The sequence below is a fragment of the Notolepis coatsorum genome (genome assembly GCF_963971535.1).
Source record: "Notolepis coatsorum genome assembly, chromosome: 4".
NCBI lineage: Eukaryota > Metazoa > Chordata > Actinopteri > Aulopiformes > Paralepididae > Notolepis > Notolepis coatsorum.
Genome location: NC_140168.1, coordinates 73,876,879 through 73,900,391, shown reverse-complemented (window position 1 = coordinate 73,900,391; position 23,513 = coordinate 73,876,879). Strand labels below are relative to the sequence as shown.

The 23,513-nt window shown below is 45.6% G+C and overlaps 1 protein-coding gene across 1 annotated transcript in view; it reads right to left on the bottom strand.

Annotated features, from left to right (window-relative positions):
* Positions 1-989: 989 nt before the first annotated feature.
* The window catches only part of LOC311226560 (sodium-dependent neutral amino acid transporter B(0)AT1-like), a gene marked incomplete at both ends in the record, with an annotated part of 47,048 nt that continues 24,524 nt past the window's right edge, over positions 990-23,513 (bottom strand). Inside the window, 7 exons of the mRNA XM_084311980.1 lie at positions 990-1,199; positions 1,800-1,962; positions 15,622-15,781; positions 17,673-17,877; positions 18,828-18,990; positions 19,235-19,363; positions 20,082-20,190. Coding sequence (XP_084168106.1) covers positions 990-1,199; positions 1,800-1,962; positions 15,622-15,781; positions 17,673-17,877; positions 18,828-18,990; positions 19,235-19,363; positions 20,082-20,190 — 1,139 coding nt within the window. The remainder of the gene's footprint in view (positions 1,200-1,799; positions 1,963-15,621; positions 15,782-17,672; positions 17,878-18,827; positions 18,991-19,234; positions 19,364-20,081; positions 20,191-23,513) is intronic.

Here is a 23,513-nt window from a genome sequence, read left to right as displayed (position 1 = left end):
TCCTTATTAGATGAGTGAGCTTATTTCTATATAGATTGTATTTATTTCTATTATTTATACTAGGCTTCTTAAGATAATGTTTGTAGAGTTTTTGTGTTTAATGGATGTTAAGATGCCCTTTGTAAGCCAGGGGTTCTGGTCATTTTTACTGCTCATGACAGTCTTCTCAGGAATGGTTTTATGGATGGAGTCAGTTATTTCCAATATCAGACTATCATATGCAGTATCAGGATCACAGGCATCATATACATTTTTCCACCCTTTGGTCTCCAGGCTTCCATATAGTTGCTGCAGGGTTCTGTCATTTATTACTTTAATTGTTGTCTTACAGGGAGGGGGTGCAAGTTCACTGGCAAGATTTAGGGACAACATGACAGGGAAGTGATCAGTTATATCAGTTATGTCTCCCATTAGAATACAGTTGTTGTTTTTTATGTTTAATGATATGTTAACACATATCTTTTGAATGTATTACTGGTATTTTATAAATAATATGTATATTTTTGTATGTTTGATTTTACAAAACAGGGGAAGTTCTCGATAAGCCACTAGGCTTCTAAACTTCTCCTTCACATTAAATATGATTATTATGTATTTAAATTATAATATATATTTTTTAACTTTTGCTTAACTCTTTGTGTTAATAAATAAATACAAAAAAATACAAATAGTAATACTTAGTGTACTGTATATAGTACATAGTAGTATTCAGTGTATATAGTACATAGTAGTTCTCAGTGTGTAGAGTACATAGTAGTACTCAGTGTGTATAGTACATAGTAGTACTCAGTGTGTATAGTACATAGTAATACTAATAATGCCTTGAGACCCAGATATGCCAAAAATCTTTATAAATTGGACTCTTACCATGATATGGGGACCCAAAATAAACAAGCCTGTGCCTCATCGTACCGTACGTGCTGTGATCTGTCACTGCATAGTTCATGGCACACTACCAGAGAATGCCACTGCAATGCACTGTTGTAATTCTACGACTCTGTGGCGATGTCATCCATTTTGACTGTGGCGGAGACAGTGTTGACCTCAAGCCTATGGGGTGATTTCTTGCAACATGTTCTTTTGAATAACTTGAACAAGGCCGTTCCCGGGATCAAAAGGCTTGGGACTCCAGCCAGGATAAATATGATGACATAGACCCAACTGGGATAGGCCAGTATCTGCAACACTGGGAAGTTTGGCTGTAGATATGAAAAGAATGATATATCTCAATGAAAACAGGTACATTTGAGAGCGTTATTTGTATTTATCAGGCACTGGTCACATTGTGGCAGAGGCATTTCTAAATGTGACCTTCAGCTTGCAGCTAGTGATGCATTGCTTTGAATTAGGAATGCTAACTAAACTAACATTCTATCATTTGGTTAGCGGTTCTAGATAGATAGATAGATGCTTTATTCACCCCCTTGGGGAAATGCAGGGTATCTCACATAGCTCATACAGTAGACATATACAGACAATGACAGTTTCTCAGTCAGTCGTTCACAATTATGTCTGCATCATGAATTAAAAGGTAAGCACATGATAAAAATTCAAGTACATCATATCTACCAATAATAATAAAAATGTGATAAGATAAAAGCAGGTGTATATGACGGGTGTATAAAAACAGGTGTATAAAAAAAGAAGCAGCAATTCGAAAGACTTTCCCCACATATTGTGAAGCATGCAGAAGAAAACAACTCTCTAATAGAAACAGGAAAAGCAGCTGAACTGAGTGTCAAGTGCAAAAGCTAATGGGGATCCTAAATAAACATAAACATAAACATGTTAAAACATACCGAACTGGGATCCCAGGCGATGTATGTCAGTTCAGCACTGACTTGGGTGGCAAGGTAGAAGATGAAGATGACAAAGACTATCAGAGGGCTGACCACTCTCCATGTGACCTGCCAGAAGATGTTGGGTTTGTGTCCTATCATGAACTCAATATCGGCGTTAAACCTACCAAAGAAAGAAAACACACAACCGGGTCAGGGCTATATCATAATACCCTCAGAATTCGACCAGTCTATAGCTTCCAATGGCCATCAATACAATTCTCAATTCTAATCTCATCATATGGGAGATCGTACACAAAAACTAAAAGGATTACTGTATGTAACTGAGGGGTACAATTCCCTGACTGTATTGATAAGTATGGTATCATTAAACCACTACCGCTTTATGTACTTTAATTACTGGCCATACAGTACACGATATATGAATATGATGAACACTTCCCACAATGAAATCGGTTCCAGTCAAAGGTATTAATCAAGTATTTAATGGAGCAAAAGGTACATAGGATACTTTACATTATTCTTTGAATGCACTTGTAAGGCAAAGGAATATGCGTAGGCAAATCAATAACGAATGTCCATTCTCTGGTTACGCAGGAGGTAATTATACGACCTGAATCTTAGGGAATTATATCTATGGTACACTAGTAATATAGCGGGAGATACTGGAAGGGGTTCCCCTGGTTGTAAGCCAGCGGGGGGGGTAGAAGATCTGTCGGTAGTAGGACGTCTGGTCAACGATGACTAGGGAGACTTCAGGTACAGAAGCCGGTGCAGTAGCCTCTTGATCCACAGACGAATACAGCTTGGTTCTCTTGTAGACTGTAGCTCCACAGTGAAGAAAGCTAGTCGACCTCAGACTCTCTGAGGCGCCGACTCGACTTGACTCCTCTCGGGGTAAATCCAACACGTGCAGGCGTCGGCGATTATCCGCTCCATAAATCACAGGACCAAAGCAAATATATTCCAGCCGCAAAGGGCTATGTAGTCGTCGGGTAGATTAATCCAGTGTACATGTCCATACGGTTCTCGTCTAGGTCTCCTCGGGTGAAAGCGCCATGCGGTCGGCCCAGCCTGGATAAGAACTCTAGCTAATACGGGAAAGCGTTGGAGATGCTGGTCACTGTAGAACTTTAACCGCACGATACACTATACACCAATAGACTATTAATGACTTAATAGAAATATGTCGCACTCGACGGTATAGCGCCAAACTCTGACAATTCAGTTACTAATTCGCACGCGGTCTCAATGCTCTATTCTGGGGCCAAACAGGCCATACTTCACCGCACGTTGTATCGTGGGTGAGGCTTCAACTTATCGGTAACATGCTAAGGACGAAGGGTAAGGAGGTAAGGGGCTTCTATATTCACCTGCGCCGTATTTATACGCACGGTGAACAAACTAGTTCCAATCTCATTTCTGTCGCGTATCCCTGGGCAAGGCCGGGCATGTCCAGACACATCTTGACGGTGACTTTGAACCTGGCTCCGGAGGCCGGTCCCTGGCGCCGGTGGACCGCTGTCCAATAGGAGAATGAACTATTATGGTCTGGGCTAAAGGGATATTCCGTGTATATGTACAAGGAATATACAGGGGATATCAAACGATATACAAATACTATGCAATATATATCAATAAATAAATATATATATTCGGTTTAATCTGATCCTTTGTAACAGCCGCCCCCTAATTAGTCCCACCTAATTAGCTAAGCAGAGACAGATTAACCGCACTGTCCTCTACTCAATGTCTGTTGTGAGGGGTCTGTCAGTTCACAAAGTCATGGGGTCATGGTCGTCATCGATGGTATCGGGGAGCCTTGGCAGTTCTATTAGCCTCGCCACGGGTCGGGTGTAGATCCGCCCTTGGACGAGCACTTCGGCTGCTCGGACCTTTCCGTCGGCACCGGTGATCACTTTGCTTACGCGGCCGGCCGGCCACATAGCTCGGGGTAGTGACTGGTCGATAATCATGACGACTGTTCCTTCTGTCAAATTGTCTCTCTCTTTCACCCATTTCTGGCGGGTCTGTAGAGACGGTAGGTAGTGGAGTAGGAAGCTGTTCCAAAACTTGTCAGCCAGTACTTGACTGTACCTCCACATTCTTCGGCCGTTCGCTTCTTCAGGCCTGTACATTGTCTGTGGTAGCGCGGGGTCCAGCCGCCCCATCAAGAGTGTGTTGGGGGTGACTGGGTCGACATCTGCTACATCACTTGAGACGCAACCGAGGGGCTTTGAGTTCAATACTCCCTCGATCTCCGTGAGGACTGTCATTAGGACTTCTTCCGCCACGGTCTGGGCCCCAAGCACGGCGTACAGGGCTGTCTTTATTGAACGTACTTCTCGTTCCCAAGTTCCACCGAAGTGAGGTGCGTTCGGGGGATTAAACTGGAAGTCAATCTGGTATGGAGCGAGGTGGGTCTTAAGTTCTGGGCCCATAGCTTGGAAGCTCTCTCTCAGCTCTCTTTCTCCGCCTTTGAAGTTTGTCCCGTGATCAGACAACAATATAGACGGTTTACCTTTCCGCGATGTGAATCTTCGGAAGGCCATAAGGAATGAGTCTGTGCTCATGGTTGGAAGGAGTTCTATATGCATCGCTCGGGTGGTCATGCATTTGAATACAATACCCCACCGCTTCTCGGTGCCTCTTCCTTTCTTTATATACAGCGGGCCGAAACAGTCCATACCGGTGGAGTGAAAAGGCTTGTCGCCGAGTCGGAGGCGACAGGGAGGTAGGTCAGCCATCCGGGGTATACTGGGCTGCGCTCGCCACTTACGACAGTCTAGACAGGTTCGCTGGAAGCGCCGCACTGCTTCTCTCCCTTGCAGTATCCAATAACGACGTCTGATCTCCGCGAAGACTCTCTCTGCCCCGGCGTGATGCACATCCTCGTCGTATTTCTTTATGATCAGCTCTGTGACCTTGTGTCGGCTGTTTAAGACTATCGGGTACTTGACGTCATCCGGTAAGTCTGGAGCTCTCCGCAGACGACCACTCACTCTGATGAGACCATGGGCGTCGCTCTCGGGGGCTAGGTGGAGCAGTCTGCTGTCTGATGGGACGGGCTTTGCTCCCTGTAGACAGTCTAGCTCATCGGGGAACGAGTCTCTCTGGGCTCGTTGTAGTAGAAGAAGTTCTGCTTCTTCGTAGTCAGCTGCAGTAATGTCAGTAGTGAGCTGAACCTCTGGGTGGTGCCACAGGAATGTCTTTAGCTGCGCACTTTCTAGGGTGAGGCAATCGTCTATGTCGGGGTCTGTGGAGACGAGTGTGTTCAATCCACAGAACATAGATTTCTTGTTTTCTGCCTCCTCTTTACTCGCTTCCCGTGGGGTGGGTGTAGGCCACTCTTCTTCCGGGAGCTTGAGGAACTCTGGCCCGTCACTGTATAGGTTGTGACGGGTGAGGTCATCCAGGGACATTCCCCGGGTGATGACGTCAGCTGGGTTGTGTTTTGTGTCCACATACCTCCAGCTTGCTACTTCTGTTAAATCTTGAATCTCTGTGACTCTGACTCCCACGAAGACCTTGTATCTGCACGAATCAGACCGGATCCATGTGAGTACTGTCGTGGAGTCTGACCACAAGATTGTTCTTTGCACCGGAATGGTGAGTTCACGTTGGATTAACGTGGCGAGTTGCGCTCCTGCTAGGGCTGCGCAGAGCTCTAGACGCGGGATAGATTGTTGCTTTCGTGGGGCTATTCTTGAGCGAGCCAGGATGAAAGCAGTATGTATTTCTCCTCCCTCCTCTCGGGCACGCAAGTAGGCCACCGAACCGTAGGCTACTTCGGAGGCGTCGCTGAAGACGTGCAGGTCCATCTGGCACGTCTCCGGCCTCACTGTGGGTGGGAAGTAGCTGCGGCGTATGTTAACACCTGGGAGTGAGCTGAGTTCCGTCTCCCACTCTCTCCATGTGGATGCAAGGTGTTCGGGTATGGGGTCGTCCCAGCCCTGGTCCTTGTCCCATAACGCTCTTACAATCATCTTTGCCCTGGTGGTGTAAGGTAGAATACATCCCAACGGGTCATATTGTCTGGCGAGTGTTCTGTATACACTCCGTCTGGTGGTCGGTAGTGCAGTCGACCTTCCCTGCTCCTTGGTCAGGGGTGTGTGTTTATAATGGAGCGAGTCTGTTTTGAAGCGCCAGACTAGTCCTAATGTCATTTCTTGGGCTTCTCCTGGGATGGTCGCCATCCAGGTCTCGCTGCTTGCTGCCTTGTCCTCGGGGGAGAGGCTGCGCAATACTTGCGGGTCGCTGCTGGCCCACTGCCTGAGATCAAAGCCGCCTTTGATCAGGGAGGCGCGGAGCTTGAGTAGAAGGGCCTCGGCTTCTTCTGGCGTCGAGACGCTTTGCAGACAGTTGTCCACGTAGAAACTATTTTCTACACTTTTTCGGACCTCTTCATCAGCTGCTGGGTCCTCTGCGACGTGTTTTTGCAGTGCAAACGTAGCACAGCATGGGCTGCATGTGGTTCCGAAAGGGAGGACTTCCCATTGATAGATGGCTGGTTGCTCATCCCCGATCCTCTCTCTCCATAGGAACCGCAGCAGGGGCTTGTCCTCTGGGGAGAGGCTGCGCAATACTGGGGGGTCGCTGCTGGCCCGCTGCCGGAGATCAAAGCCGTCTTTGATCAGGGAGGCGCGGAGCAGCGCACGACGTCGCCAGTCAATTTTCTTTATGTGTCCCGCTGTGATTAGCTTGTTAATCTCAGCGCGGTACACAGTCTCTTGAGCGGGGTCTCTGGCTAGGCGCCGCTCTGTGTTCAATAGATACCGCTCCGTCGCTTCTTTTGGGGTGTGGAAGGTGGGCATACCCTCTCGCCTCAGGAGTGGAGTTGCGTATCTCATCACTCCGTTGACTTTGACTCTCTTTGTCCCTTGCTCGAGGAGTGCTATGGCGTAAATGTCTTCCTTGGAACGAATGTCTTTCTTTTCGTTCTTAAAGGGCATTGTCTCTAGTGTCCATAGCCTCTCGACATGCTGTAGGAGGGTGGTGTCTTCTTCTGTCACTCTGGAGTGGAGGCAGCTAGTGGCTGCTGTTCGGTTAAGAGACTTAGCGAGGGGGCCTTGTAATGTCCATCCTAGGCGGGTCTCGACTGCTGCAGGACAGCCTCTGGGCCCTGTGTGGACCCGGTCTATCGGGACTATGAGGTCTGCATGGTCGGAGCCTATCAGCAGGGTCGGGGTGGCACCGTCTATGAGCGGGATAGGTAGTTGACGCAGGTGCACATATTTATCCATCAGCTTGGCGATGGGGTAGGTGTACTGCGACAGGCCTATTTCTTGGCTGGTGAAAGCATTAGTAATCCTATACCGTCTCTCTGGCTGCCCGCTTGCTGCGATAGTGAAGGAGACATTCTCGCCCTTTATCGTCTTTAGATCTCTTCTTATTGTCCGAATCGTCATCTGGTTTTCGCTCCCCCGCAGCCCCAGCTGGGCCGCAGCGGACGCGAGGAGAAGGGTCTTCTCTGACCCGTCGTCAAGGACGGCGTAAGTGTCCATGACCTTGTCTTGGTAACTCAGTGTTACGCGGACCACCTTTAAGAGCACTCGGGCGCCCCCGCTGCTGGCGGGGTCAATGTACATAACACTTGCCTTTGTGCTGCTTGAGGGTGCAGGCTTTCTTCTGTTACTGTCGTGTAGGACATCTAGGTGGGCTCCGTCACACCGACTACACCTCTTCTTTAAGCGGCAATCGGCTGCCATGTGACTGCGCGCACATCGGTAACAGCGTCGGTTGGACTTTATCCATTGACCCACCTCGTCGGCGGTCATCTTCTTGAACGTGTCACATTGTGACAACCAGTGTTCCTTTTCGCAGTACGGGCACACCATCTTCCACTTCTCTTTCATCGAGGGGGTACTGTGGTTCTTGCTGCTCGGTACTGATTCTGATTGGTGCATGACGGTCACCAATCTTCTGCCATCGTTTGCTCTCCTAGGTCCCTCTCTGGAGCTTGGGGTGCTCCACATGAACGTATCCAACCGTAGGCTGTTGACTTCTCTCGCCAGGAAGTCGGCTAGGTCTAGGAGGGATGGCTCGGGACCGTTAGGATCACGGTGGTCTCTTTGCCGCCTGAAGCGCTCTTGTCGGGCGGGCGGAAGCTTCTCTAAAATCCTCTCGACATTAGAGTTCACGTACAGTTCGTGCATACCCTTTTCTCTTTGCGCCCCCAGCATCCCTACCAGGGATTGTACCTTGATAGACAGGTCATCTAGTGAGCGATTGTCTGTGGCTGGGGGTAGGCGGTCGATATGCCTTATCTCTTGTATTACGTAATCCCATATGCGTCCATATCTTTGGTCGAGTGCTGCTAGAGCCGCTGTGTATGGGGTAGTAGAGGTGGCATAGGCCAGCGCTATATTGTGCGCTCGGGGCACCTTGAGGTGCTTCAGTAGGATAGCATACTTGTACGGTTCGTCAGTTACATCGGACATCATTGTCTCTAGGCACATTCGTAGCTCGGTGTACTGTGCTCTGTTCTCGTGGGTGAAGTCCGGAAACATCGGTGTGCCAATGTATGATGCCATGGATGGCTGGCACATTGGTGAGCGTTGGAAGAGAGGCCTCCTAGGCGAGTCTCCTCTTACGCCTCTTGGTGGGCTGGTACCTGCTGGGTACCATGGCCCGCGTATCCAGGTGCTATTCCTCGGGGCTGGTCGTGCGTCAAGCTCACCCGTGAATTGAGTCGGGGGTCTGTAGCGCAGAGCCGCGGGGGTAGAGCCTGGGCTGTACTGGACCTCCTGGTCCTGTGGAGTTCTGTGCTGCTGTCGGGCTTGACTCTCCTCCTCTCCCTCTTCTTCTTGCTCTGGCAGGTCCTCTAGATCCTGTAGTCGTCTATTTAGCCTCTCCGCGGTGTAGACCGTTTCTTCCTTGTAGCTGGTCCTCGCGTGGACCGGTCGGGGAAGGAGTTCGGAGGGGGGTATAGGCTCTCTCTGGTGGTCGGGCTCAGGGTCGCTTGATCGGGTAGGGGAGGGTGCCCTTGACCCGTGTCTTGACGAGGCCCTGGAACCCCGTGCGGAGGGAGGGGGTGTCGCCCTGGCGATCAGCTGCTCCATTATCTGCGCTTGTAATCGGTCGCGCTCGGCTTCGCGCTTGGTGAGAGCGATGTCGCGCTCTGCTTCTCTTTGGGCACCGGCAGCGGCGCGCTGGGCTTCGGCGGCGGCGCGCTCTGCTTCGGCGGCGGCGCGCTCTGCTTCGGCCCGGTCTCTTACCATATTCTCTTCCGTCTGAAGGCGTCTAATCTCTAGACGTATACGATCTTCGTCGCTCCGTTGCTGCGCTTGAAGGCGTTCTCTTTCCATGGAAGAATGTTCGCGCTCGCTAAGCATCTGTGCTTGGAGTCGATCGCGCTCTGTAGAGGCTGCTAGGCTGGCGAGGAATGCCTGTGCCAGCATCTTGTCCGCCCCGCTGGGGGAAGATGCTGGTTGAGGTGATCCGCTCCTGGCAGTACTCGTTGGAGATCTGTTCTCCTGTGGCGAGTCCTGGAGATCCATCTCCGGGGTCTCTTCTTCTTGTAGCGGGTAAAGTTCCGTCCCTGGAGAGCTGTCTTTATCCTGGAGCTCTCCGGGGACTACTTCTTCGGTCTTGGCGGGGGGTAAAGTCGTGTCAGGTCCCTCCTGGTCCCTACCGTGAGCTTGGTCAGTTACATTAGAACCCACTAGGGCCTCTATTGGCGGGGTAACCTGGGCGATAGGGTCGGACATAATTTTACTATCTACTTTTTCCGCGTTTACCGTCTGTAGAAGGCTAGGTAGTATACTGGCAACGTAATCCTCTAAGTACTGAGGTGTCTGCCGTCTACGCTGCGGGCGATCTACTTTAGGAGAACCGTTTTGTGGAGTGTTCATCATAGGCCATGTCAATATTAATACCACTATATTAATATTACACTAGTTACCCTCCGGCTCGAAGGACCAATTGTAACTGAGGGGTACAATTCTCTGACTGTATTGATAAGTATGGTATCATTAAACCACTACCGCTTTATGTACTTTAATTACTGGCCATACAGTACACGATATATGAATATGATGAACACTTCCCACAATGAAATCGGTTCCAGTCAAAGGTATTAATCAAGTATTTAATGGAGCAAAAGGTACATAGGATACTTTACATTATTCTTTGAATGCACTTGTAAGGCAAAGGAATATGCGTAGGCAAATCAATAACGAATGTCCATTCTCTGGTTACGCAGGAGGTAATTATACGACCTGAATCTTAGGGAATTATATCTATGGTACACTAGTAATATAGCGGGAGATACTGGAAGGGGTTCCCCTGGTTGTAAGCCAGCGGGGGGGGGTAGAAGATCTGTCGGTAGTAGGACGTCTGGTCAACGATGACTAGGGAGACTTCAGGTACAGAAGCCGGTGCAGTAGCCTCTTGATCCACAGACGAATACAGCTTGGTTCTCTTGTAGACTGTAGCTCCACAGTGAAGAAAGCTAGTCGACCTCAGACTCTCTGAGGCGCCGACTCGACTTGACTCCTCTCGGGGTAAATCCAACACGTGCAGGCGTCGGCGATTATCCGCTCCATAAATCACAGGACCAAAGCAAATATATTCCAGCCGCAAAGGGCTATGTAGTCGTCGGGTAGATTAATCCAGTGTACATGTCCATACGGTTCTCGTCTAGGTCTCCTCGGGTGAAAGCGCCATGCGGTCGGCCCAGCCTGGATAAGAACTCTAGCTAATACGGGAAAGCGTTGGAGATGCTGGTCACTGTAGAACTTTAACCGCACGATACACTATACACCAATAGACTATTAATGACTTAATAGAAATATGTCGCACTCGACGGTATAGCGCCAAACTCTGACAATTCAGTTACTAATTCGCACGCGGTCTCAATGCTCTATTCTGGGGCCAAACAGGCCATACTTCACCGCACGTTGTATCGTGGGTGAGGCTTCAACTTATCGGTAACATGCTAAGGACGAAGGGTAAGGAGGTAAGGGGCTTCTATATTCACCTGCGCCGTATTTATACGCACGGTGAACAAACTAGTTCCAATCTCATTTCTGTCGCGTATCCCTGGGCAAGGCCGGGCATGTCCAGACACATCTTGACGGTGACTTTGAACCTGGCTCCGGAGGCCGGTCCCTGGCGCCGGTGGACCGCTGTCCAATAGGAGAATGAACTATTATGGTCTGGGCTAAAGGGATATTCCGTGTATATGTACAAGGAATATACAGGGGATATCAAACGATATACAAATACTATGCAATATATATCAATAAATAAATATATATATTCGGTTTAATCTGATCCTTTGTAACACTGTACTTATATGGAATGTTATACGGCACTTATACAGAAGCGATTTTCATTAAACTGGGTAAATTATCTGAATTATTATTATTTATATTTATTGGTTGTCAGTAAACAGCCAAGCTGCAAAGTAAAAAATATCTTCGAAAATCACAATACATTATGAGTACAGAATGTATTATGAATGCTAATGTAAATCCTTACAGAATGTTCAATCGTGTATTCTGTATAATTCTCAGATTGAGGCATTGAGTGATGGAGATCTTCAACATGGTAAACTAGTTGATATCATTTGAAACCTATATTCATACAGGTCAGAGCTTAATAGCCGCTTCATAACACATTCATGAATACTGAGTCAGATGTCAGGTAAGTTAGATATACAGTAAGTAATAATAATACACTCATGAATAGCACCTTTCATACAAAGAATTGCAGCTCAAAGTGCTTCACAGCAGTACATTTATTTTTAATAAAAGACAGGCATAAAATGAGCACACAATTGGCAGATCAAGAGCAATGCATAAAGTGCAGACATAAAATAAGTATAAAATGAGCATCAAAAGGGGGCGGCTGGGTGGTGCAGCGGAGATTGCGATCGTCACCAATGCAAGAGACTCCGGTCTCGAATCCGGGTGTCAGCATTGCCTCCGGCTTGTGCCAGCCATCATACTGACTCAATTGGCAGAGTCAGCGGGTGGAAGTCGATGGGTGGTAATCTGGACGTTGTGGACAGCGACTCCTACAGGTCGGTTGGGGACGCCTGCACAGCAGAGACAGGAAATAGCGGGGGTAGTGTGAGCCTCCCACACGTTACACCTCGCAGATGAGAGTCCGCGCTGGCAGGTGAAAAGATGTGACAGGCTGCCTCCTCGTGTACCGGAGGGGACACGTGATGCAAGGCTTCTATCCTCCCTACAACCGACCAGTGGGGGGCATATGCGAGCAACGTTCAAGACAGGGGAGGGGGAAATTGGAAACACGAAATTGGGATGGGAGCAATATAAATAATATATGGGATGGGAGCAAAACAAAAAGAAGCATTTTATATAAAAGTATTCTGTACATCTGTATGACAACTAATAAAGAAACTTGAAACTTGGAGAAAAAATTGAAAATAAGGAGAAAAAGTGGATAAAAAAAGAATAATGAGCATCAAAATAGACAAAGTAAGTAAGACAAGAACATTAAATCACAGTTCTTCATATTAGGATCTAACATCCCAATAGGCCTCTTTGTTTACGGTTTGATTAAAAGGAGGAGGACCTTGAAATCGATGCTAAATGTTACCGGAAGCCAGTGCAGAGTAGCTAATACTGGACTGATGTGGTATCTCCGCTTGGTTCTAGTTAGTAGCCTAGCTGCAGAGCTTTGAATGAGTTGGAGTTGTTCTGTGGCTTCTTTTGAGAGGCCGGTAAAATAATCGAATCGGCTTGAGATAAAGGCATGGATCAGTTTTTCAGCGCCATTTTGATTTATGAATGGCCATTCCTTAGCTGGGGCATTCTACCGAATTAGTTCAAAGTGCTGTCCCACAACAAGAAAAAATATTTAACAAAACAATGAAGTATTCAGACATAGATATTTACTAAGAATATGTTATGATCTATTTAAACCCAAGGCATTAAATTAGATTGTGATGAGCTAAATATATACAAAATCATCATTTATAGGGTACTTTCTATTGGGAAGTAGCTGTCCCAAACCCTGACCCGTAAATTTAAATGTATGTAAACACTTAATTTTTTTTTAGATTTAGTTCAATGGTGTAATTTCAAAGCTCTTAATGATTAAGTTTAAACAGAAGTTGAAAGATTTTGATTTATTGTGGGTTTAATTTTTTTATAAAAAAACTATACTCAAAAAATCGTGTCCCTAGTTTTCATGTCACTACCGAAACACAGGACTTTTAGTCCATTGGCTGAGCCTGGTTTTTAACCACATTGCATTTTTTACCAGGCATTGACACTGCCTTCCTGTCCCTCATGGCTGCATGGTTATTAGTAGGGATGTCCGATATTGGCATTAAAATGTGATATCGGAAAATATCAGTATCGTTTAAAAAAAATAAAAATAAAAAATTATTTTTATTTTTTACATTTCTATAACCTTTATTTAGCCAGGCAAGCAAGTAAGAACAAATTCTGATTTTATTTGTTGTCAAAAGTATGCATAATGTTGTGTTAATTCCACAACAAGACATATGTAATGTTAATTACTTGAAATTATTCCGTTTTTTGGGGGGGGAAACCCTGCATATATTGGTATTGGTTGATATCGGTTGAGATCGGTATCGGAAATTAAGAGTTGGACAATATCGGTATATCGGTATCGGTAAAAAAGCCAATATCGAGCATCCCTATATTAGCTAATGATACTTATACTTTTGAAATAAATGTGTACAAAGTCTGAAAATCGGTGTGTAACTTTAAGAATTGTCACCATCGAACACATATTCTCTTCAATTAAGTAAACTGTTTGGGGTTTCATGCGGGATATTATGTTTTTATGTGTGTACACCTCTTCAAAGATGTGTATGCTAGCCATGTGCTTGCTAGCATTCTTTAGTTATGCTCAAAGTTAGCCAGAATTGTCACTACCGAAACATATGGTAAAGTTTCGGTAGTGACGTGATCATTTAGGTAGTGACTAAATGGAATGGTAAGTAGTTAAATCCCATCATTTTGAAATAAATATGTTCCAAAGTCTGAAAATGTGTAACTTTAAGAATGTTCTCTTCAATAAAGTAAACTTTTGGGGGTTTTATGCTAAATATTATGTTTTTATGTATTATGCAGTCACTACGGAAACACTGGGTGTTTTGTAAAAAAAAAAATTGCCAAGCATGTTTTTCGTCCGGTGAAACACAGAACTGTGATCGTTAGAAAAACACGTTTCAGATTCGGTAAAATAGACGTAGAATGTACCTTACCTTAACCAGAAGGTATTCCAAGAAGAATAATTCCAAGTGATCGCATCGCCATCGCGATTACCAGTCTATATGTCTATACACGTTTCGATGGTCAAATACGCTTAGGCAACGGAATTTCAAGGCGATCAATGTGAATTTCTGTTCAAGCGGGAGGAGGGGCCACTACCAAAAAAAATAAAAGTGAGGCTGTGTATCATCCCCAAGCCATTGCAGTTCAGACACGGACGATACTGCCACCGGGTGATAGTCAATTGGCATTGCAGTTCTAGTGTATGTGAGTGTGCCAAAATGATGCAGATCGCTCAGGGCAAGTGTGTAGAGCGGGGATCAAAGTAAAAAGATCAAATGTTCCAAAAACATAATATCTAGTTTGGCACTCAGCGCTTGTCGAGCAAACACGTAATTTTTCGTTTTTGGCACAGAATGAGTTAATGGAGCGACAGCATCCAGTGTATATGATAGGGTGTTGTTGAGATTTTCAACCATGCAGTTTAAAGAGCAGTCCCGGCTGGATGGTTCAGTTAGTCTCATGATATTTGAGAACTTCTCTTCTGCCATGTCATCTAGTACTCTTCGCTTTACAATGGTTACCATTTTTGTCTCTGTTAAGTTTAGGTTAGCATTGAAGAATACACAGTGATGGTCAGATATAAGTAACACTGATAAGTAACACTGATCATCGATATGAGTGAACATTTAGAGTATTAAAAGGAACATGCCAACATTATGGGAAATGCTTATCGTCTTCTTCAGAGTCAGACAAGAAGATAGATACCAATTTCATCTCTGTGCGTTCAGTAGAAAGCTATATGGGTAAAAGCTAGCCTAGCTTAGCACAGATGAATGGAAGCGGATACCCAGGGTGGCGCAGTTTTGCCTTCTAAAAAGCAAAGTACTAATATGTTATGGGTTGGTTTAAAACTGTATTGGAATGGTGCCAAATATAGCGTCTGCATTCACACTTTGAGAAGCACACCTCCAAGATTTTGTAACAATGTGGATGGGGGCAGCGCACTATGGTGACAGAATGTGCACACCATTCTGCGAGTCACTCTGACTGAAGATAACTATGAGACTGTAAAGATCGTGCAGACGGCAAGGAGTATGAAACATGGCTACAAGTGGTGTTGTTGTCCAGTAGGGGGCACTCTGTCCTCTGGATTTGTCAGTAACAAGGCCTGTTACGGTGATAGGGACACCGTACAGCTGCGAGTGCCGTCCTTCGGATGAGACGCTAAACCAAGGTTTTGACTGAATTCGGTCGTTAATGAACCCAGGACTATCGTAAAGAGTAGGGGGTTCCCCGACGTTCCTGGCCAAATTCCCAATCAGGTCTCTGACATCAAGGCCACCTAATCATTCCTTCCCCTTAATTGGCTGATATCAATCCCTGTCTCCTGAGCCGTTCAGCCATTGTGTAGTGTGCCGGGTGCCAGTGTATGATAGCCATTGAGCCTGCATAGCCCAAGGTTGGGTGCTACCAGTGGTGGTGAAGGAGGCAATTTCCCTAACCCTACGTTGGAAAGCAATTCGAGTCTGAGAAAAGCGATATATAAATGTAATGAATTATTATTCATTCTTATTATTATGAAACACGTTTTAGCCACTTACCTATCCATGCCATATATGTAGGCTACACCAATCATCTCACAGAAGGCGATCACTAGCAGAGGTATTGAGCCGGCAAACCGGTCAAACAGTGCCAGCCAGTAGTTACCAGAATCTTGGGCAAAGATGAGCGCAATCAGGAAGGACACCAGGCATACTATACCTGAAACCCAAAGCAGACAGTATGGCTTTACGCATTGTATCTAAACGGCACGGTGGTGTAGTGGTTAACACTGTCGCCTCACAGCTAGAAGGTAGTGGGTTCGATTCCCGCTTGGGGACCAGGTTGCCGTGTTGCCAGTTACCCAGGTGGGGTATCTCCCGGGCCTTTGTGTGGAGTTTGCATGTTCTCCCCGTGCTCGAAAGGGTTTCCCCTCCTGATAAGACAAACCCAATGGAAAAACAAGAACAACAGATCGCTAACGAAGGATTGGTCCCCGGGTGCGGCGCTCGCCGAAGCCCTTGTCTGCTCCCGGCTGCCCTTGGGGGGGATGGACGGGATGGGAGGTGCAGAGAACATTTCGTCAGTGACTCAGTGCATGTGTGTGTTCCTGTGGGTCGCTCATCGCATTTGTGTGTGTGTGTTAATCTGATGACAAATAAAGACTTGCACTTGTACTAAACTCTCAGTGTATCTATTTTGAATTAAATATTGGTATTGAACATTTTTAAAAGCTCCAAAATAAAACTTAAAATAAGACTTACAATTGTATTGTATACTGGATGTCTAATTTAGGAATCAAATATGGTATTCTACCATACTACCCTGGAATCGGATACAGAACAATTATGTGGTGGCGCAGTGGGAAAATAAAACTATTAACTCTATAATCTAGACTAGAGAGTTAGGGTTAGTGATCAATAACTAGACCTAATTAAAGTTTGAATTAAAAAATATTCTAACCATAGCACCCTTTTGTGCTCCCTGGGAAACTAATGATAATGATATTCAAACTGTCCAGGTTAATATCAAATCTGTTATTTGACGTTCAATGGCATGCTTTTTTTTATGACTTTCAGGAGCTAAACTGGCTTCCTGTGGAGGCCAGAGTTACCCAGCTCAGACTGAACATAGTGCACAATATTATAAACCAAAGGTCCCCTAGATACCTCCAGAACTACTTCACCCCGGTCAACGAATCCCACAACCACAGAACTAGAGCAAGCATAGCAAACCTGAAGCCTGCTTCTTTCCGATCCAAACTGGGCCAGTGCTCCCTTACTTTCTCTGGAGCTCAGGATTGGAACAAGCTGCCTATCCCCATCAAGCAGAGCTCGAGCCTCCACAGCTTCAAGAGAAGCGTCAGGAAGTAGCTCATGGACAGAATAGAGGAATAGCCCCCTATAGTTTGAATGGGTTTCCAATCAGTTTTTAGTTATTGTGGGGTATACAATTTTAGCTATAGGTTAGTCTTCTAATGTTTTAAATGTATGTGTTTTGTGTTATTGTCGTGTTTTTGTCCCTGGGACCATGACGTAAATAAGGGTTTTACTCTTTCTCATGTTATCCTTTGGATCCTTGTTGTGTGTTTTTAATCCATCAATAAAATTAAATCAAATCAATGATATAGCACAGAATAATAATAAACATTAATAGTCAGGAAAGACAATTAAACTTGAATTGATGGGGGATGGGTCAGCGACCTGGGTAATGGATACGTGGGTGCTCAAAGGTTGAGAACACATTCATGTTGATAAAATAACCCAAACTATTTTCAAAGAGTCTATACTACCATTTTAAATCATGATCTATATTTTCAGCTTAAACAGGTGGATAAACTCTATTTCACAAATCAAAAATGTGTGTAAACTGAGTTTAACCCTTTCACTACCACACTAGTTAATTAACCCCTTTCACGAGACAATACAGAAGGTTAACACTTTCACTGCCACACAACAAACGGTTAACCCTTTCACCGCAGAACTACAGAGACGGTTAACGATCTGTAGTGTGGTAGTGAAAGGGTTAACCTTCTGTATAGTGTAAATGTAAATTGTAATGTAGTGTGGTAGTGAAAGGGTTGAGTGAGTTTCCACAAGACTACATCATGTACCTGTGGTGGCCTCTTTAGGCCATGACTTAGGAAAGACCTGGAAATCCTGTAGGGGAACCACCACCCCCTCTATGGCCCCAAACAGGGAGGACAGCCCGAGACAGAACAGCATGGTGAAGAAGAGGACGGCCCAGAGAGGAGAGATGGGCATCTTGACGATGGCCTCCGTAAACACGATGAAGGCCAGTCCTGTACCCTCCACGCCCTACACAAACACAGAGCCAACTCATGAAATGGATGTACATACACTTTGTTAAACCAGCTATAATTTAGGCACTACTGTATATGTGTTAAATGAGACCTTTTATCTCCAAAAAAGGAAAGGATTTAAATTTGTCCAATTGAATTTCTGTTGAAAATACAGACTCTGCTTTGGGTTTCAAGCACCCTATAGGGTCATGAAACTGAAACAAGCAAGTAAAGAAACTTGGACATGTTCAGTTAAAATTAAAAGAAGAAATGAAAAACACCAACATTTAAGTCACATGGTTCTTATTTTACATTACAAGGGTAATAAAACGCACACCACTCCTGCAACATTCTCCTGAAATAGTTCTCTGTAATTAGCTCCTCAAGACTTCCCAACTGTCTGTGTGGTCCTCCGCTTTAGGGCTATCCCACAGATTTAAGGAAACATTCTTTTTTTTTTAATCCACTTTTTCTCCTCCTATTTTCTGTATTTTCTCCCATCCCAATTTAGTCGTTATGACAATTCCCCCCTCCCCTTCTGGTCGTTGCGCGCATGTGCCCCCCACTGGTTGGTCTAGGGAGCCCTGAAGTCTATCACATGCTTCCTCCGATACATAGGAGACAGCCAGCAGCCTCTTTTCACCTGGCAGCGAGGACTCTCATTGGTGAAGTGTAACGCGTGGGAGGTCACACTATCTTCAACATTTCCCTCCCTCGCTGTGCAGGCGCCCTGACCGACCTGTAGGAGTCGCTGTTTACAACGACCAGATTACCACCCACCGGCTGCCCTCCCGCTGACTCTGCCAATTGAGCCAGTATGACGACCGGCCAAGCCGGAGGCACTGCTGACAGCCGGATTCGATACCAGTGTCTCTGCAGTGGTAGACAGACGCTTAGTCCGCTGTGCTACCCGGCCGCCCTAAGGAAACATTCTTGATGGGGAAAATAGTGTTTTATTACGCTTACATCACTCAGAAAGGTCTGCAGGTTACAAGTGTTGAGGTCCAGACCCTGGATGATGCCTAGCCCCGACACAGTGCTGTTGAGGCTTTGCAGCATTTCGTGATAGTTGGCCTCTGTGACGTCCCCCTCGGGTAGATTGAATGCATTTAGTAGAGTGATGATGTTTCTGAAAAAATAATTATAAAAAAAATATACAGCACAAGATATATGTTAGAATAATATGTATTATGTACAATAGGCTACATGCTTTTTTTTCTTTTTTACATGTGAGTGGATTGCATGAAATGGGGAAATGCTATATACAGTAATACCAGATTGTGTATACTCATCTCTATTTGTGTATTTACATAGTGACCTGTGTCTGTGTACAGTACATGTTATTGGTGTGTGTGTGGGTGTATTGTACATACTCATTCATACAGTCATCAAAGCGCTCAGTGGCCCTGAAGCCGATGATAGAGTAGATTACAGTAGCAGCGTATATTGAGGTGCAGCCGTTGATAAAGGAGATGATTACAGCATCCTGTTCACAGTTGTTGCTGGGGGTGGGGGGGGGGGGGGGGGGGGGGGGGGTGAAAAAAATGTATTTCTAAAAGTAATAGTGTTGATCACAAATACTCTCCAAAGAACATGTTTAGGTTGCAATATCAATGAACATACAGTATGGCCAAACCGTATGCGAAATGTGGCATTATACTCCTGTCTACAGACATAAAACACGTTATCTAGACGGATAAGATTAGATACAATATCTAGACTAAACATACAGTTTTCACAACGGTCCAACTTCTAACAGAATCTGCAAATATTTCTTTGTATTTGTTTTGAACTGCTCGAAGTACCAGATGGGCGGGTATTTCAATTTCAGGTAAATTGTCCATCACAGAAAATAACACTGAATTGATGTCCAATAGTCTAAAAGTGTGTAGTCAGAACGACTAATCTTTCTCATGAATCATGTTTCCTACTCCACCCATTTGGCTCTCCAAGCAAATGCTGAGACTTATTTGATGCAATGTGTGGTGGTCTTTCACCGTGGCTACTTACTGAATGTCTGGTGGTCTGTCACCGTGGCTACTTACTGAATGTGTGGTGGTCTGTCACCGTGGCTACTTACTGAATGTCTGGTGGTCTGTCACCGTGGCTACTTACTGAATGTCTGGTGGTCTGTCACCGTGGCTACTTACTGAATGTCTGGTGGTCTGTCACCGTGGCTACTTACTGAATGTGTGGTGGTCTGTCACCGTGGCTACTTACTGAATGGGGTTATAGCTTGAGAAAGAGATTAGGCCTCCAGTTGCCAAGGAGAAGGAGTAGAAAACCTGGGCACCTGCATCCAACCAGGTCGCTGGGTTCATCAACTCATCTATCTGGAAGAAGACAGTATCGTCAGCGTAGAGTGACGTTTTCCATGCTGACAATAGGCAGAGGCAGTGTTAATTTTGTCAACGAAAATGATGACTAAATATGGTCGTCAACGAAGCTTTTCCCCCTGACTAAATCTAGACTAAAACAAAAAAGACAAAATCGAGACTAAAACTGACTAAGACTAAAATGCTCAGACCTGTAGTTGACTAAAACGACTAAGACTAAAATGAAAAATAAATTAAGGTGACTAAATATGATGAAAACGAGAAAGGAGCATTTGACACATGACTAAGACTAAAACTATTGGTTTGATTATGTCTTATGGTGTATATATGGGGAGTGGGGAGAGGGGCGTCTACATGAGTCTATTATCCCAATAGAAATGAATGTGAATTTGACTGACTGTAGCGGTACATAGAATTGCATTACAAGAGAATAAAAAGCCATTTTTTTCATTAACGGAAAAAAATAAAGACAAAAATGTCATCCGTTTTCTGCGACTAAATCTAGACTAAAACAAAAAAGACTAAATCGAGACCAAAACTGACTAAGACTAAAATGCTCAGACCTGTAGTTGACTAAAATTGACTAAACGAAAAATAAATGAAGGTGACTAAATATGATGAAAACGAAAAAGGAGCATTTGACACATGACTAAGGCTAAAACAAAAATTTAAATAGCTGCCAAAATGAACACTGGGCAGAGGTTGATAAAAAGTCATAGTATAAAAATAACAAGCCTCTTCCAGTATTTTTTCACCAAGTCTCTTCCCAGCTGAAATATGTCAATTGACATTATCTCAAGCCCCGCCGTGTTTTCTTGATCCTCCAATCACAACCGTTGCTCCGAGGGAAGAAACAATTGTGATTGGTGGATCAAGAAAAGAGGGCGGGTTTTGATGTATGTCAATTAAGCAAGTGATGTCAGTGTGCGGATGTTAGGTTGATGTCCCTCAGCTGGGAAGACCGGATGGCTGAAAACGTTTTGTGCCATGCCAGCTGGACCAGTTACCCTCCCCACTCCTCCAGACCATAGCACCAGACATCCTCCCATTCCTAACTGCAACCATCAACTCCTCCCTCAACTCGGGGGTGGTCCCCACCTCCCTAAAACAAGCCAGAGTCACACCAAAACAAAAAAAAACCCTGAACCCCACCGTCATAGGCAACTATCGTCTCTCTTCTCTCCTTCCTTTCTAAAACACTTGAACGTGCTGTATCCAACCAACTTACTGCTTATCTCTTACAGAATGACCTCCTAGACCCTAATCAGTCAGGCTTCCGGACTGGCCACTCCACAGAAACGGCCCTCATTGCGGTCACAGAGGCACTTCACTTAGCAAAAGCGAAAGGCCTCTCCTCTGTCCTGATTCTCCTAGATCTATCTGCAGCCTTCGACACAGTCAACCATCAGATCCTACTTGCGGCCCTCGCAGGAATGGGAGTGGCTGGCTCTGCGCTGACATGGCTGACATCATACCTCAATGACCGCTCCTACCAAGTGTCATGGAGAGGGACCCTGTCGGCCAACCGCCCCCTGCGGACGGGTGTCCCCCAGGGCTTGGTCCTAGGACCCCTTCTCTTCTCCCTCTACACTAAATCACTGGGTAACATTATCACGTCTCATGCCTTCTCGTATCATTGTTATGCCGATGATACTCAACTCTTCCTATCCTTCCCTCCCTCAGATATCCACTCTGAGCGGATCCCGGCCTGTCTGTCCGACATCTCCGCCTGGATGATGACCAACCACCTCAAACTGAACCTAAGCAAAACAGAATTGCTCCACCTGCCGGCCAAATCCTCCCCCCTGACCGACCTTTTCATCACAGTCGAGAATGCAGCTGTGACCGCGTCCCCGACCGCCAAGAACCTTGGTGTTGTCCTCGACGACCAGTTGAACTTCTCCGCTCACATTGCAGCGACAACCAGAACCTGCAGATTCCTCCTGAGCAACATCAGAAGGATCCGCCCCTTCCTGACAAAAGAAGCCACCCAACTCCTCGTCCAATCAACAGTCATCTCCCGCCTCGACTAGTGCAACGTACTGCTTGCTGGCCTCCCGACCACTGCCACCAAGCCTCTTCAACTCATTCAGAACACAGCGGCCCGCCTGATCTCAAACCTACCGAAGTTGGCCCATGTCACCCCACTCCTTAGGGACCTGCACTGGCTCCCCATTGCTGCACGAATCCGCTTCAAGGCCCTCGACCTGGCATACCGTGCGGCAGAGGGAACCGCTCCCGCCTACCTCCGGTCAATGGTCTCTAACTACACACCCTCAAGACCCCTACACTCTGCATCTTCTGGCCATCTCAGACCCACTCCTATCCGAGCTCCGGGAGGGTCATCAAGGAGAACCTGCCTTTTCTCAATCCTTGCCCCACAATGGTGGAATGAACTACCCACCCCAGTTAGGACAGCCGAAACCCGTCCAATCTTTCGCCGTCGACTAAAGACGCACTTCTTCAACCACTATCTGAAAAAATATATATAAAAATCTAACCCTAACTAACCTTACTGTCATGCACTTGTCCTAATAAACTAACCTACGCTGTAGCACTCAACACTTTGATGAACATTGTTACTCAGCTGATAGAGTTGTGCCCTTCCTGGTGACTTGTCGTACAGAACTTGTAAGTCGCTTTGGATAAAAGCGTCAGCTAAATGACTAAATGTAAATGTAAATGTATAATGTAAGATTTGTGCAAAAACATCAATAAAACATTTTTTTTAATAAAAAAGAAAGTTAGTTTACCTGCCCAGCAGAAATAGAGCAAGCTCTGCATTACTTTTCAAGCCCATGCACGGACAACAAAGGTTTTCCACAGACTTCCAGGACACCATTTGGCAGGCCAAAACATCCGATTGACAACAAAACAACCTGTATCCCTATATCAATAACCAATCATATATTTTGGCCTGCCAAGTGGTGTTCCCAGGGTCTCATCAGAAAACTAAGACCACATCAAACTCATGGTACCAAAGCACCTCAAAGGACCTAAAAACAAGTGAGACTACTGCTTGACCTTACTCCTAAAACCCACCTTACCCCTTCCCATTTTGACAATCTAGGATGGATAGATAGAGTAGATGACAGACGAGTACAGCAACTTGCAATGGGCCTGGTCTACAAGATACACTACACGACTAAGATACCCATGTACATGTCGAAATACTTCCTAAAGGTCAGTGAACCACGGCCACAACACCAGAGGGAGCTCCACAAATCATGTTCAACCCAGATTCTGCTCAAACAAGGGACTAAACACGTTTAGCAATTATGCCACAACAATCTGGAACGCCCTACCCACAGCCATA